A 16,757-nucleotide genomic window follows, 5' to 3' on the forward strand; every position below is an offset into this window, starting at 1 on the left:
CGTCTTCACCAGATGTACCAAACGCCTGGTCCCACCTTAGAGAGATCAACAAAGGTGCTTATACCTATTACTGCTACATACTGTTCTACAATTCAACCAAGTATTCACAATGGTAAAAGCACAAACATGCCTTTTCAATAGGACGCCTGCTGGTATTACCATTGAGATGTTTAAAAAAAAAAAAAAATGGGAAAAGCTGATCTTTTCAGAACATGTTTGAAAACGAGAAAAATGCAATTTCTCTATCGCAAACATTGAATAGTAATTTTAATTTTGCTGGATGCAAAGCTGACCCATTCTATTTTTGTAAAGCATCATGCAGATAATTCCTTTAAACATTCAAAATTGCATGCAATAATTAACCAATCTAAAATAAAATCAGGATTAACAACTAAAGTAAAAATTTAAATTTAAGGTCAAAATAATAAAACTGGAAACGTTCTTTAATTCAGATATGCTTTCAGCTCAGCTACTTTGGCCTTAAAGGGACACTAATCACCAAAACAACTTTAGTTTAACCCCTTAAGGACACATGACATGTCATGATTCCCCTTTATTCCAGAAGTTTGGTCCTTAAGGGGTTAATGAAGCAGTTTTGGTGAATGCATCATGACCCTACTGTCTGTCAATTCTATGCCATTTGGGAGTGTAATAACTTGTTTCTGTTTATGCAGCCCTAGTGACTCGCACAGCATGCATGGGTGTAAAAGGTTTTAATTTACAATATTCTGCTCTCTAAACTGAACTTTAGTCAAACACAGGAGGCTCCTGCAAGGTCAAGCAAACTTAAAGCAGGACAGCACAGCTCGGTTTACCAGTAATTGGAAACTTTTACATTACTGCTTAAAGGGACACAGCACCATAACAACTTCATCACAATTTAGTTAGTGTGCGGAGGTCCCAGATATTGCCTTAAGGAGTTAAACAAATTAAAGACAGCACCTGTAGGCACTGGTCAGTTACTTCCTTTAGAGGTCTGCAGTTTCAGAAAGCCTATCACTAGCTTTGCATTCAGAAAACCAGATACATTACTGTTTAATGTAGAACCACTGAACGGCTTTAAAAAAAAAAGGCAAATTAAAGATTCAGTAGCTTGTAAAGAATTAAGCCTCCACTAGGTGGCACTAAAAACCCAAATTAAAAAAAGATGCAAAAACATACATTCTAAATAGATCTTGTTTTCATAAAATTGTTGTAACCAAAAATTTAGTTGCATTTCAGCTTATCCATCAGGATAAGGATTTAACTAGCATGTAATTTACAAGCTTTGGTTTAATGCCCAATTAAAGGTGGTTAAAAGTGCTTGTAGGCAAAAACCCTTAAAGTCTAATAGTGACCGTTTTCACGTTTCATCTCTCAGCTCTTACCTTCACGTTTCAGGGTCAAACTCCCGGTGGGAATGTGGTGTTGAATAGAAATGGAGTAGATATCTTGGTGGCATCAGTAATTTGTAATCCGAGTATAGATTGCTTAAGGAAATGGAACAAAAGAAATATATCTAATTTAAAATCAGAAATCTTCAGCGAACATTACGCTAGTAATTGACTGTTTTACACAAGCAATGAATTGAAGTGCTTCTCTGTAGTTAAAAGGTTAGAACTGAGTGAACAAGTTACCTCCTGGATTATTCTGATATTCAGGCAATCACCTTGTATCTGTTGGTGCCAACATTTGCTCACACTGGCTTTACCTGGCATGGAGGGTTCAGGGCATCATGCAAAGAAGCCATGGCAGCAGATCTGTGTGAATCGAACGTAGAATCGGCTGACACATGGCCAACCAATTCATCCAGAGCATCGACCTGTCTTCTTAGACTGTGCAGGCTCCCCTCTGTCTGCTGGCGTCCTTTACTCAGTGCATCTGCTTGTCTAGACATGAGATGATTGAGTTCAGCCTACGAGGACAAAAAAAACACCTTAGACTGGGGCAGTTCCTAGTTTAAAGGGATTCTATAGTGTGGTTGGGGGGGGTCGCTAATGCGCAACAGGCATTGCATGTGTGCGTATTAGGGCATTCCCATAGGAAAGGATTTAGTTAACATTGGCTGTCTGCATGCAGAATGTGAGGATGTCCAACGTCCGTGTCACTTAGCCCCCTAGGAAATGCCACTAGAGGCTGTCTTAGTCTTATTGAAGTTTCTCTAAAATTGCAATGATTTACATTGCAGGACTAGAGGGGACCAGGACACTTCACTGAGCTGAAGTGGTCTGGGTATCTATATAGTGTACCTTTTAGACACAACAGGATGTTCTTTGTGGTTTTAATTCTTAATTCAGAGAGACATATATAAAGCTCTTTTTGGGAACTGTGCCGAACAGAACTCAAGACAAAGGGTGTATATACCAACGCATTCTCACCCTGATTAGTATTGATATGGAGCAATAAGACACCTAGACCCAGGCCAGTATCATTTCGCATCCTCCGGTAAAGTAGATCATGGTCTTAGTGACAGAGAAAGACTTGCACGTGGGTCACTGCAACAAGAACGCTTTTCCCTTCCAAATAACGTGGATATTTTAAATCATTTAAAGGGAGACTTCCAAGAAAACAACATGCAACGTATCACTCAGATTTAGCATTTTAAATATGAAATGTCACTTCTTTGACAGACAGTTCCTTATCCAAATAAACGTTACAGAAGCACTTACTGGATTAGTGCAGTGGAAGAATGTACTACTTTGATTGCGGTATTTTCCAAGCAGATACTCGAGCATAGATAAAGGTGTCAGAGCATTATGGGTTTGAAGAAATTGACATTCTGTGCTCGGCTGAGCCAGGTAATCTTGACAATTGATGGTAGGAGGGGGCAGCATATTAGAGCTGCTGCAAACTTGTAATAACAAGATAAGCATTTAGTTTGTCATAATTAGTTTTTTATTAAAGGAAAACTATAGGGTCAGGAACACAAACATGTATTCCTGACCCTATAGTGTTAAAAACACCATCTAGCCCCCCAACTCCTCTTGCCTCCCTAAATATTGTAAAAAAAAAAAAAAAAAAGTCTGCAGCTGCTGCCTCTGCCCAGCCTGCTTACAACTGACATCATCAGAAGTGATTCTGTGAGTCAATCACAATGCCTTCCCATAGGATTGGCTGAGACTGTCAAGAGGGCAGAGCCAGCACATGTCAAACACAACTCTGTCCAATCAGCATCTCCTCATAGAGATTTATTGAATCAAAGTATGAGGAAAGTTCAGTGTGTGCATGCAGAGGGTGGAGACACTCAATGTCACACTGTGCAGCACTGCCCCAGGAAGCACATCTAGCAGCCATTGGAGGAGTGGCCAGTGGAGTTATTCTTAAGCTGCAATGTAAACTCTTCGTTTTCTCTGAAAAGACAGCGTTTACTGCAAAAAGCCTGAAGGGAATGATTATACTAACCAGAACAAGTTCAATAAGCTGTAGTTTCTTCTGATGACATTTAAATGTCTCCTCTCAGTAGGTATCTCTGCACCCTTCTAGGGGCTATATATAATAAATAAAAATTCAGCACAGGAGAGAGTAGATTACCTTGAGTCTGTCTTCGTGTTGCTGTAGTTTTCCTCTCAAAGCTTTTCCTCTCCAATGCTCATCCTAACAGAATCAGTAAAAACATTCTGTGTCAGTCATTCAGAAATTAAGATTTTAGGGCAAACCCATGAAATGTTAACTTACTGAGAAAGTAAACTCTTGGATTTTTACTAATTCACTATAACTGAAGAAGGAGTGTAACAAAAAGAATAATGAAACGTGATAAGACGAAATACCCTCCTAAATAATCTATCGTGGCTGAAACGTACGGCTGCCAGATTACAGCCAGAGATTGAGAATAAGTGCTCACAGTATAACATATACCAATAAGAGAGTGTTTATTCACAAAACTTCCGAATAGAGCCAAACCATTCGCTGCAGTACAGGGCAAAATTCAGACAGTTCACATAATGTGACAAAGTCAGGATTCTGCAGAGCACTATACGAATAAGCTTGATTTTGATCCGGGTATTAGCCAGACTGAAAGCTGCTGAACGGTTGAAATTCGGAACCGGCTTGTTAAAATCCAGGCCCAGATGTTCAAAGTCCGGAATTGAAATGTATGGGAGTGAATATGCCTTTGTCTCATATGCAGTACTGCAAGTGGGGGCAGGTCTACTAAAATGTAAGCAGCTCCTGGGACTGGGCAGGTTTTGTCCCATAGGGATGCAGCCTGTATACATTACTTAATGGCACAGACTCAAAATACAATAAAATTAAATTAAATTAAACAATATGTTTAATGTTCAGAGCACGCTCTGCGATCTGGGTCTTTTTCTCATTTATTTAAAAAAAAAAAAAAAAAAAAAACTGGTGCTTTGTACATATTCTAAATACAATACTTTGTATAGGGATCACATGCGAAAAGCACGGATTTTGAAACCAGATACAAAATGCATCAGGCCGATTGTACAGATTTGCTTGGGTTGCCCAAATTCCAACCAGAATTAGCTGGAATTGTCGTTCTGGATGGATTTCGTGCACCCGGACAAATATCTGGTATTTAATGAATAAACCAGGATATCTTCAGCCGGCTAATCTCCCATTGGATGCACAATGTTCTAACTTGGAACCGAACATGCTGGTACAGACTCTGCAATTTATAGAATATACTCACCATTACACGTGAGTTGGAGATTCCCAGAGTCTCTTTATATGGCTGCCGTGAGTCCTGATTGGCAGTAAAGGGAAAATTCTCCTTTAGGTTCTCTAACTGAGACTTCATGCTTTCCTTCTCTTCCAGAACCGCATCCACATCTTCTAACAGCTCCTGGTCCTCCGTGCAACGGAAATCTTTAAGGCTATTTTGGATTTCCATTTTTACTTGGGCTTTTAATACTCTGACAGCTTCATTGACGTCCTGCTGTCGCTGGTCCAGATCCTCTTGGCTTCGGAGCTAAAATATAATGGGATCAGACAATACTAAATGTTTTGTAAATTAAAGACACGCTCATCACGTACCAGCTTGAGTGCAAGAGAGACAGGACACATTCAAAAGAAGAGCCAAAGAACCGCAATGAACAGATTCTTTTGATGCTCCTCAGTTGGCCAACAAACTATTTACTCTATACTTAAAGGACCACTATAGTTCACCACTCAGCGTGCCCCTCCCGTGGTGCTGAAGGGGGAGGAAAGGGGTTAAACACTCACCTTTCTCCAGCGCCGGGCTCCCTCGGCGCTGGGGACTCTCCTCCCTCTTCTGACGTAATCGGCTGAATGTACATGCGCGGCAAGAGCCGCGCGCGCATTCAGCCAGTCCATAGGAAAGCATGCTCAATGCTTTCCTATGGACACTGGCGTCTACTCACTTTGAAAATCACAGTGAGAAGCGCGGTCGCGCCTCTAGCGGCTGTCAATGAGACAGCCACTAGAGGCTGGATTAACCCTCAGTGTAAACATAGCAGTTTCTCTGAAACTGCTATGTTTACAGCAGGCAGGGTCAAACCTAGAGGGACCTGGCACCCAGACCACTTCATTAAGCCTGATTATTATTAATATGGAGCAATAACACACCTAGACCCAGGCCAGTATCACTTCACATCCCCTGGCAAAGCCGAAAGTAGATCATGGTCTTAGTGACAGAGAAAGACTTGCACGTGGGTCCCTGTAACAAGAATGCTTTTCCCTTCCAAAAGGGAAAGGGAATCAAATTTAGATCTATATAAATTTAATCTATAGTGGTCCTTTAAGAGCAGGAAACCGTACGCACACCTGGTAACACAGCCATTAATGTCAGGTGGTTTCAGAGAACAACAGAACAAGATTTAAGACAGGAACAGCCCAAACATACATCTCCTGCTGTTGTAAAACGACAACTCCCTCCAATCAGCCCCAGTACCTGGGGATTTAGCGTTTGCAACCCATGATTTTAGTGGATTGGTTTAAACACAGACCTCCGGTATTGCTTTGACAGTATGGTGTATGATTAACAGAATATACCTGTTTCTTTAGAACTGTGTATTCTGCTTGCATCAGCTTGACTTCTTTCAGCAGGCGCCTTGCTCGGTCATGGTTGTCATAAGCCGCTCGTTCCACTGTAACAAGTTTTTTCTGCAGGCTACTGTTTGCCTCTTTAAGTTCCTAATTTAATTGCATACAATTAGACAGCAGTGAAAACCAGTGACAGAACACAAAGCGCTAGGAACCCCCAGCATGCTGTGCGGTTTGCTGTTGGGGGCCCCAATGCCATTGCACATCTCCTGTGCACATACAGTCGTAGTTATGGCCCCCTAGCATGACTGCAAACACACGGATGACACGTAAACACTAAGCAATATAATGGAACTCACATGGATATGGCAGATATTGGGTTCTGTAAATAAATACATTGCATAATAGCATGCAGGTAACAACGATTTCACCTGGGACACTGGCTGGGTTTTTCATCATGTGTCAACAATAAAAATGTGATAGCAATGAAGGGGCAAGTAATTTTGTGTATGCGTTTTCTTTTTTCTTTAACGATGCTTTCAATTGAGCCATTATTCCACACCGCACACTCTCTCTAACCTTCCAAACTGTCCAGTAACACACAAGTCATGGATGACCAGATATTTGTGGACTACATCTCCCAAGATGCTCAAACATGCAATGGATCATCATGGAAATAAAGGCTCAAGCAGGCTACTGTCTCAGGAAAATAGGTTATTTTAAAAGAATGCATGTGTGACTATGTGATTGTTACTCAAAGAATATGTTTGTTTCCACTATACCACACCTAAAACAAACACAGGCTGTTTACATTTTTCATGAACGCAAAGCTTTATTTTGGTGGCGAGTTCACTGTAAGACGTTCCTGGACACAAGACGAGACAGGAAGAGACTGGTGGTCGTTACTAGTGGAATGTACCTGGATGATATCGTCGTACTGTGACCTCTGACCTTTCAGGGCCTCTTTGAGCATCGTGATTCTTTTCTCGTCTCTCTTTTTCTCTGAATTCATCTGATCTTGCAAGCGGCTTCGATCACTGTTAGAAATCTCCAGTTCTCCCTTCAGAGCCATAATTTCATTGTTTTTTTCCAGTAATTGCTCTTCTCGCTGGGTCAGCTGATGTTCTGGAAGTAGAATTTTTCTTTCCATTATTAAGACTTTCTCATTGATAATTCTTTAATGAATCATGAGCGCTATTCACTAACAAGTGAGATAAAATGAGCTTTGCCAGAATTTTAATTAAATGCGAACACAATTTTTTTAATGTCGTTTTGCACAATTTGAATGCTTTTTGAGGTACTGATTGTATTTATTTTAATGAAGCCATGCATTTCAGTAAAGTAAATGAATGTGATGTGAAGACGGGGACTGCAAAATATTCTTTGTTTTGCCACTATTACTTCCCGAGTATTGCACCTTAATGGCAGTGAAAGGGTTTAAAAAAATTAAATGGTTTTTACCAGTGAGATTGTACACGATTTCTCTTTTGGTAATCGATTCCTCTTCTCTCCCTCTCTCAGGATCTGTTCTTCATTTCTTCCTGTCTGCTCTAGTTTTCTTTAAAACATAAGACAAAGTAGGGACTACTTTGTCTTATCGAGGTTTCCTACGCTTGACCAGCGGAGGAGCAAAGTGTGCTTCGTTTCCAGGGATCAAAGCAATTTTCCCACAATTCTCACCTTTGATCCGTGATCTCGCGATGCTTCCTGTCAGTATTCCCGAACGTCCTGTCACTTAGACAGAACGTGGGCGAAACTACCAAATTTCATCCTAACAGAATAATAACAGTTTCTCCATTCGTGTTAGGACTCAATTCGGGACTTTGTTAGGATCGGAATTTCATTTGAATGAATTAAATTCGGATCTATTCGTGCCGCGGCATAGATATCTCCCTGATACCGTGGGAATTAGGGAGTTATCTACCAAAAGGCTGAAAGACCTAAATTGGTCTTTCAGTCAAATTTACTAATACTAAGTAAAGATTACCGCAAGTAGGGACATGTCTAGTAAACAGTGAGCAGCCAGTGGTTGCACACTGTTTAAAAAAAATAAAAATACAAAAAAACCTGTGTCACCCCTCCCAAGCGGGGGCTATTCAACCTCTTCATCCTCCACGGCCACCACCCCTGAGCGGCTGGTGGGGGGACCTATTGACCTACTGAGTCCCCTACTTTGTCATATGTTTTAACCCCTTAAGGACCAAACTTCTGGAATAAAAGGGATTCATGACATGTCACACATGTCATGTGTCCTTAAGGGGTTAAAGAAAACTAGCGCAGACAGAAATAAATGAATAACAGATCCTGAGAGAGGAAGAGAAGCGGAATCGATTAAAGAAAGGTAAGTTCGGCATGACAGTGCCGCTTTAAGTTACAGCTTTTCTATCGGTTATTACAGGGCAGAACAGACTTACTGGTATTATTGAGAGAATCCTCTAAAGCCAGACACCACTTCTCCTCCTGCTGCAGTTTCAGGGCTCGTTCCTCCAAAACATTCACCTTGGAGGCTAGCACCTCCAGCATGTTTTGTCTGTTTGCCAGTTCCCATTCCACGGTCTGCTTGTGATCCATCAGTTTAGCAGTGGACTCTCTAAGCTGGTCTTCTTGACACTCAGCATCTTTCATGATTTGCTTAAGGAGCTGAGAATAAACGGGACCCAAAGATTAATTTAGTATCTTTAGCAACTGAAATATCATAGGTTTATAGATGTTGTGTACAAATCATTGGATAAGCAGCCCCAGAATAACTGGCATGAGCAAACACTATAAATATAATGAACTGTATGGAATATGAGCTATAGAAAATTAGGATTACTAGCCAACGCAATATCCAAACTCAACCTGCTAGTTGGCTGCACAGTGTTCAGGTTTAAAACACCGAAATACAAATATGTATTCCCAGGTAGTAGTGCAGACGTGATGACAGCTGCATTCTGGGAGAGTGAGGACCAACGTGCAGCCACCTGCAGCATCATAATTGTAGATTAGTCAAGAGCTGAAATCTTCCAATATTAAAGGGACACTATAGTCAGCAGAACAACTACAGCTTAATGCAGTGGTTCTGGTGTCTATAGCATGTCCCTGCAGGGAGAAGAGGTAGTTTTTACATCACAGCCTAGGGACACCTCCAGTGGTCACTCCTCAGATTGCTACTAGAGGTGTTTCCTGGGTGGGTGCTGCACAGCCTTCTAGTTTGATCTCAGCCAAGTGAGTAGCGGGGGAGGAGAGGGTGGGGGAAGGCGGGGGGCAGTCACGAGGAGAACCACGCAGCACTGGAAAAGGCCGAGTAAAATCACCTTTTTTACCGGGGTAAAAGGGGCCGGGTGACTAAACAGTTATATTATAACTATAGTGTCAGGAATACATGTTTGTATTCCTGACCCATAAGTGTTCCTTTAAATTAAAACAATCCATAAATTTTCTTGCGATTTGGTTAACATACAGTGTTGAAAATGTGTAATCTGTCTAGTGCTTTGACTATCCGTCAACTTTTTACATTCACATGTGAGATGAAGAAGAACATAAACATAAATGAAAGTTGAACTCTACCATTTCCTGTTTGGCGAGAGCCTCCTCTTTCTCCTCTGTTGCCCTCTGTAAGCAGTTCAGTTGCTGCTCCATTCTGATCTCCTTCTCGTGTAGGAGCTGGTATCTTCCTGAACTCTCTTCATTCTCCAGTTTGAGTGTAGCCTGCTCTCGTAACATGTCGTCTCGCTGCTTTGTGGTATTTCGCAGGTCCTGGAAAGGAAAAATACCCGATTTCTTGTAAGTTACATTAAACTAGTGGATTGAAAACATATTTCTATTGAACCTTTAGGGTGAGCTTGTGCTAAGTTACTCAATCATGTATTTCAACAGACATGGTCAAATGAAAGCAGGACATTGTAACCACTAGAATAGGTAGCCTTTTCTTCCTTCACATTATGCCATGTAAAATCTCAAACATGTTTACATTTCAGATAGTGAACAGGCCCAACAGCTTATGACCAACGTCTACATTTCTCACAATTCAAATTATCCACCATCTAGGTGTCCAATCAGCAGTGGGAAGCTCATGGAGAAGATTAAGGACTGATATAATGAAAATAATTAAATTTAGAGGATATATCTACCAGAGATCTATCAACTCCTGCAAGTGACAAATATAAAAGTTTATTTATTCATTCATTCATTGTTAGAAGGCTGCAGGTTTCGCATACAAGCACTGACAGGTCATCTTAGGAGAGCTGAATAGCTTTCATTCAGTGAAAGTGTTGGGCGATCATTGTATGGCAGTATATACTGCAGATTATCTATTTTCTTTTATAGTAGGGGGCCTACGGGTGGAGATCCCAGCTCCAGCCTCTGCACAGTGGTGGTGGTTCTAGGACAAAATATGACAGAGATACTTAATATTAAATGTACTTTGGGCCATCCATATCAATAGTAAGATATTACTCAATGGACATACCTTTCATTTGCCATAAATGTTTTAACCTTAAATAATCAGAGAGAGAGAGTGTGTGTGTGTGTGTGTGTGAGAGAGAGAGTGTGTGTGAGTGTGTGTACACAACGTTTTCTTTTAGTAAAAACTAAAATCCACAATAAAGGCAGAGAAATCAGTTACCTGTTCAACTACTTTGAGTTGGTCTTTCGCATCAGTAAGTTCATCTTTAAGAAGGTTCAGTTCTTCCTTTGTCTCTGTATTTGGGAAATGTATTGATAACATATGCCATTTAAAGGTGATTTGACTTGTACGCTGTGTTTAAGCAAATTAGACACTTGTGTAGAGAATGATTTTGGTAACTATGATTTTTATAAAAATAAATTTTCCACGTGTAGATCAAGTACAATATTAACAGGGTTATTCACTAAACTCAAACTTTTTGTGAATTAAATCTGAATGGATAAACGGAATGGGTTCTCCAGGTCTGCCATTTTTGCCCCAATGTTGCCATTTGGATCTAATTAATAATAACTGTAAAGGTTCTTTTTAAATTGATAAATCCTTTCTGAGTGGGGAACAGTTTTCGCTGCCTCCTGCCCGAGAAGATCTCACCTTGCAAGGACTGTTGAGTCTTGTCAGATTCCTGCTTCAGGCCTTGTTTCCGTTTACTCAGCTGCTCGAGATCTCTGCGCAGGTTCTGAATGTCAGCCTCCATTTTCTCCCGAGTTGAAGCCCCAGTTCTATTGCACTCCTCAGTGGTGACGAGGTCTCTGATGTGAAAGAACAAAACATGAATTGCACAAAATGTCTCCAGCTCAGGAACCTCATGAATACGATGCCCAGTTAAATTCTAAACCGCCTCCTCTGTATTACCCTCTGCGGTCCAACAGGGGACAACATTAAGTGGGTTCATGTCAGCTTGGAGTGTCCCACTTACAATATTAGATATATTTGTTAAGAGGAGACTCCATTCAGTGTCAGGACAGGAGTGGACAAAATGTTGTGATCCAGTTGTTGAAACTACAGCTCCCATCATCCTTTACCAGCCTAAATAAGTGTAGGAACTGAAATGCTACTTGCTGCCGGTCTTTGGCCTTGGCAATGCCTTGTTGACCATGAACAAGGCCTGGGTGGCTGTCATGTGATTTTGGCACTCCGATACCCACAGCTCTCCTGATGCCTCCAATGTGTCCATTATCCATAAGGCCTTTGGCTTACCGGTTAGCCTGCGCTAGCCTTTTCTCCAGATCCTGGATGTTTTTCTCCAGCTGTTCCTTGTTCCGGCTCACAGACTCCATGCTCTCCTGCAGAGCCTGCATCTCGTTTCTCAGAAGCTCCATTTCTCGTTGCTCCTTCTCGTACAGTTGTTTTTGCCACTCCACTTCCCTGCGCAGGCGATGGCATGCCCGCTGAAGGTTTTCTAGTTCCAGCTTTCCCTTTAAGAGAAAACTGCCGTGGTTACACCTAGAATATGACCCGCACTAAGGGGTACATACACTGACTGTTCATGGAGAATTAAGGTATTCAAAAAAATATCTCAACAAACAGGGGTTGGATCAGTCAGAGGATTGGAGTGGATGATGGATCTGTAATCTGCAGCTTACCAGCTATGGTCAGACATATAAAGCGTTTTCAAGTTTCCTGAAGTCCCAGAATGTTTCATTGAATTAGATCCTCACTCGATTTGTACTTCAGAAAAGAATTGAGATCAAACAGAATGATGGTACAAAAAGACGCAGCTTTTGCACAATTATCATAATTGAATAAAAATCTTTTCTGAAATACAGTGAGGATATAATCAAATGAATCATTCTAAAAACTTGTTATACAGAGGATTTGCATGGAAGACCTCCCCCCCAAAAGGGTATTTACTGGTTTACAGTGTTTACATTCACAGCTAGGAACACCTCCAGTTTCAGTCATTAAGAGTGAACTAGAGGGATTTCGGAGTTGATGGAGGCATTTTATGCCTCCATCCACTCAGATCTGCTGTCAGCAGAGCACAGGGCAGCACAATGCACAGCATCCTGTGATTTAGTATCTCCTCCCTCTGCATGCAGACACTGAACTTTCCTCCTAGAGATTCATTGATTCAATTAATCTCTATGAGGAGATGCTGATTGGCCAGGGCTGTGTTTAAATCATGCTGGCTCTACCCCTGATCTGCCTCCTTGTCAATCTCAGCCAATCCTGAGGGGAAGCACTGTGATTGGATCAGGCTACCACATGTCAGCAGACTGCTTGTTTTTCTGAGTCTAACAGCGTGCAGATTTACAGGTTCAGGCTTAAATACAGTAAGATTTTTACTATATTTATGGAGGCATGAGGGGCCCAGGGGGGCTAGATGGTGGTGTTATCACTGTAGGGTCAGGAATACATGTTTGTGTTCCTGACCCTATAGTGATCCTTTAAGGTGGTTTTCTAATGTGTGATGTTGGAAAGTCAACTTTTCAACTTCTGCTCCCAACTTTCCACTTCCGGATTCTTAGTGCATTGACCTGCGCACAGCCTGGATCAGAGAGGAGGTTCTCACCTCCAGTACGGCAGCCTGTATCTTCTCCATTTCATCAACTTTCTGGCCGTGCTGTACTTTAAGCCCTTCAAGCTCATTGTTTTCAAACTGCACCATTTCCAACACATGCTTCAATTCTAATAAATAAAAAAAAATATATAGATTTGGTATTTTTTCCCGTTTTCATTGCAAACCAAACAAAAAGCATGTAGTGGCTCGGCATTACAGGTAACATTTAAATATATGATGCACCCTTTTATCGTCAGTACCCAAGCCTTACAATCAGCTTTCTCAACATACTGACATCAATATCTACGTGCCTGTTAATGAAACGAACTTTGAGCTACAGATTTTTGAAGATATTAACATAGCAGTGTAGACGTCCTACTATGGCATAGTGAAGAGGGTGCATGATCCTAAACACCTTGTATTAATGTTAAAAGGGTCTGTAAACATGTGATCAGTAAATTAACACAAAATACAAAGATGTGTATGTGAACCAGAGTTCTAATAAATTATTTTGATGTCAATATTTGTCAGCAATCTGGCTAGAACAGTTTATGAACATATAAATTGATCAAGGCTGAAACATGACAAGATTATACAGCTTGTGATAAATGGAAATGAAGATATTACAATAATATATACAAAAACCACTAATAGCACCTGTTTCTTAGGAAACAGAGAGGATGACTCACAGGAAGCAAAACTTGAAGGAGGCGTGCAAAAATAATGATCAATCCTGCACACAAGCCTCCGTTCAAGTTGTCCATGCAGTGCTGTGACAGTAACTGGTTAAATGGACTGATCAGAAGACGCAGATAGAGAGAAACATACCTGATTTGTGCTTATTGATTTGGGAGGCTACTTTCTGAAGGATATCTTCTTCCCGCTCCACTTGCTGTTTGAGAATAACCAACTGCGACCTCCTCTCGTTCAGCTGGGCATTCAGCTCCCCTTTTTGGGCACTTAAATCCTCCAACAGAGACCTGACCTCCTGAAATAAATTCCATTTTAATTCCAGAATACCGTGAAATTAACTCAAAATCCAGAGAGAGCAAAGCTTCTAACTTGGAGGAGGAGAGGGTTCAATACAGCCAGATTTCTAAAGTACCCCATATAAGTTCCCCTGATAAGATCAGGCGGTATATCAGCAGACATTTCACGTGAAGTTAAAAATTAAAACAAAAAGCTGAATATAAACAGAGTATGAAAGATCTAATCTACCTTTATGTCCTGCCGTCGCTCAGACACATCCAGCTCGCCATCCCGTAAGACTTCCTTTAGATCTGATTTCTTTTGTTCAATGTGATCCTGAATGAGACGCAGTTCCTCTTTCTTCTGGCCAATGAGCCTGTCCAGCTCCACAATTTCTCGCTGTTGTGTTGTTACCTTTATTAAGAAACAGAGCGGATACAAAGTTTTATAAACACCATACTCTGCAGCAGTTGTAAAGGTCTGCATTGCTGTTTACAGAGTGTTTGACCTCTGAATAAAACCATAATATTGTACCTTATTACACACTGAAGACAATAGTATTAAAAAAACAAAAATAAACAGTATACACATACCAAAAAAGGGGAAAGCAAACAAAAACAAATCAGTTTTACAATCTACAGTAAAAAGCTGACAACTAAACAACTCCCAGAAATCTTTGCTTCACCCATAAAACACTGCTTGCGGGATAAGATCAGAAATGCTGTAAAATATTAAGTCTGCACAAAACTCACTGCAGAAACCTCTGAAGAAACACTGAATATTAGCAACAACTACAGGAGCCTCAACTTTGTGCACCTTCTTATTACTTTTAATTTTGAGTGTCCCCTGGATGTATTATTCTGAATAATTGTTTACTTACACCCAGGGCTACAACGCAATCATTATCCCTTGACTCATTTATTATTACTTCTAATGCACCAATACATTCTGCAGCACTGTACAATAGTTGGAATAACAAACAAGTATTTACAACAAGGCAAGTTGGACACACAGGAAAAGAGGGTGCCGGGGGCCCTGCTCAAACGAGCTTCATTCTAGGGGGAGTAGGGTAAAATGACACAAGAACTAAGGGTAGGATGTATTTCATGCAATGGAAGATAGGTTGCTGTATAAAGAACATGTTTAACATGCCACATGGATAGGAGACAGAAATCTAATCATGGAGTAAGTGACATTTCCATATAGTAACCTCTGTCCTGGTCTGCACAACAATGATCCTAACGGGGCATATAGGACTGGCCCCCTACACAGCATGTGATCGCAATGGGCAGATACTCACTGTGTACACATCAGCAATCCAAGCACACGGAATAGGTGGAAGCACCAAAATCCCTTCATCAGGCTTTAAATACAGAAAATATACACTATATAAAAAACACCCGTCTGTCAATCAATCAATAAGTGACTGAAAGACAGACAGACAGGCGTAGGTGTGCACAATTTTTAAATAAGTAATCTACTTAGAATTATTTCTTCACTTGCACTATTTATAAACACATTAATATAGGCCAATACACAACAACAACACACACACTAATAAACACATTTAATAAAGAAATCCCCTGTTTAGGGCGAAAGTAGCCTTCGCTGAAGGGTTCTGAGAAAGTATCCTCAAGTCCTGTAACTCTAACACTAATGTCACAAAAACAATTGGAAACAAATGTCTCTGTTAAAAATTACCTGAGAGTTTAAGCGTTCCAGTGAGACCACCTTGTCCTGCAGAATACTTTCAGCTTCTTGCAGGGTATTTAAATGCAGATCTTCCTTTCCTTCTGCCACCTGTATATCAGCTTGGAGCTTCTGGAGACTGGACATAAAAGGTGATCGTTAGAAGGTTGTCTTTTACAACTCTAGGATGTGCAAGCCACGGTCCATATCAGAGGTGCCGAAAATGGAGGGTTTTAAAACTTCCGTGAGGCTTTGCCATTCTACAATGGCCACCCTTGGTTTATAGGCTCTGCATGAGAACATCCAGCGTCAGATTTTTCCCATAGGAAATCATTGATTAAATGCTTTCCTATGGGGAGGTCTCATGCGAGCGCAGCAGCACCTGCGCTTGAGCAGCAGCACTGCTTGTCAGAGGACGGAGGAGCCACGACCCGGCGCCGTGGGACATTGGTGCTGGGATCAGATAAGTAAATAAAGAGTTTTCAACCCTTTTTTCGCCAGGGCTGGGGTACAAGAGAAAAGGGAGGCAGAAGGATCTATAGTGCCAGGAATACAGCTTTGTATTCCTGGCAATTATAGTATCCATTTAAGGCAGTTCTATGGCTCAGGCATCCACCCGGAAACACGTATATTCTTTACCCAGAGACCACGTCTCCTTCTAGGACTGTATTAGGGTATATGGGAGGAGAAACTAGGAACATGCCACAAACAGGCGGTCTAGCATCCAAACATGAAATCAGCTTTTAAGGCAGAGCTAATCAGGGAAATAAGCAGAGTGACATATTACCCTCCCCGTCTGTATGGAAAGTACTTCTGATCAGAGTTTTTGTAAATCAGATTCTAACAGGAACAAGTCCCAGGTATAAAGTCTTTCATACCATAATGTCCTCCTTTTTTATAAGCTTTTAGGTTTATTTTCCTGCACGGAGGAGGATTCAGGTATGTAAAATCTGCCCCAATGAGGTTTAAAATAGATTTTCAGGATATAGTTACCCGTCGGCCATTGTATCCATTTTGCTGCTGAGGGCCTGGAATTCGGCGTCCTTGGCAGATACCACCAGATTGATTTCCTTCAGGATGTTCTCTTGTTCCAGTCGATGTTGCTCCAGGTCTTGTGCGTTGGTTTGCAAGATCCTAAAACAGGGTTTCTAGATTTACCATCAAACACAAGAACAATGGAATCTCTGTTTGATCCAAAATTAATGTCCTGAA

The 16,757-nt window shown here is 41.1% G+C and overlaps 1 protein-coding gene across 2 annotated transcripts in view; it reads right to left on the reverse strand.

The window, feature by feature from the left end:
* CNTRL (centriolin) overlaps nt 1–16,757 on the reverse strand; it is a 72,593-nt gene continuing 55,836 nt past the window's right edge. For both annotated transcript variants that reach the window (XM_063432827.1, XM_063432828.1), the window contains 17 exons: nt 16,539–16,679; nt 15,558–15,684; nt 14,106–14,270; nt 13,716–13,875; nt 12,900–13,015; nt 11,585–11,802; nt 10,979–11,136; nt 10,547–10,620; nt 9,490–9,678; nt 8,355–8,580; nt 6,860–7,065; nt 5,950–6,090; nt 4,628–4,906; nt 3,511–3,573; nt 1,691–1,894; nt 1,368–1,469; nt 1–35 (listed from right to left, as the gene is read on the reverse strand). In XM_063432827.1, coding sequence (XP_063288897.1) covers nt 1,383–1,469; nt 1,691–1,894; nt 3,511–3,573; nt 4,628–4,906; nt 5,950–6,090; nt 6,860–7,065; nt 8,355–8,580; nt 9,490–9,678; nt 10,547–10,620; nt 10,979–11,136; nt 11,585–11,802; nt 12,900–13,015; nt 13,716–13,875; nt 14,106–14,270; nt 15,558–15,684; nt 16,539–16,679 — 2,554 coding nt within the window. In that variant the 3' untranslated portion in view covers nt 1–35; nt 1,368–1,382. The remainder of the gene's footprint in view (nt 36–1,367; nt 1,470–1,690; nt 1,895–3,510; nt 3,574–4,627; nt 4,907–5,949; nt 6,091–6,859; nt 7,066–8,354; nt 8,581–9,489; nt 9,679–10,546; nt 10,621–10,978; nt 11,137–11,584; nt 11,803–12,899; nt 13,016–13,715; nt 13,876–14,105; nt 14,271–15,557; nt 15,685–16,538; nt 16,680–16,757) is intronic.

The sequence above is a fragment of the Pelobates fuscus genome, chromosome 9 (assembly GCF_036172605.1).
Source record: "Pelobates fuscus isolate aPelFus1 chromosome 9, aPelFus1.pri, whole genome shotgun sequence".
Lineage (NCBI taxonomy): Eukaryota > Metazoa > Chordata > Amphibia > Anura > Pelobatidae > Pelobates > Pelobates fuscus.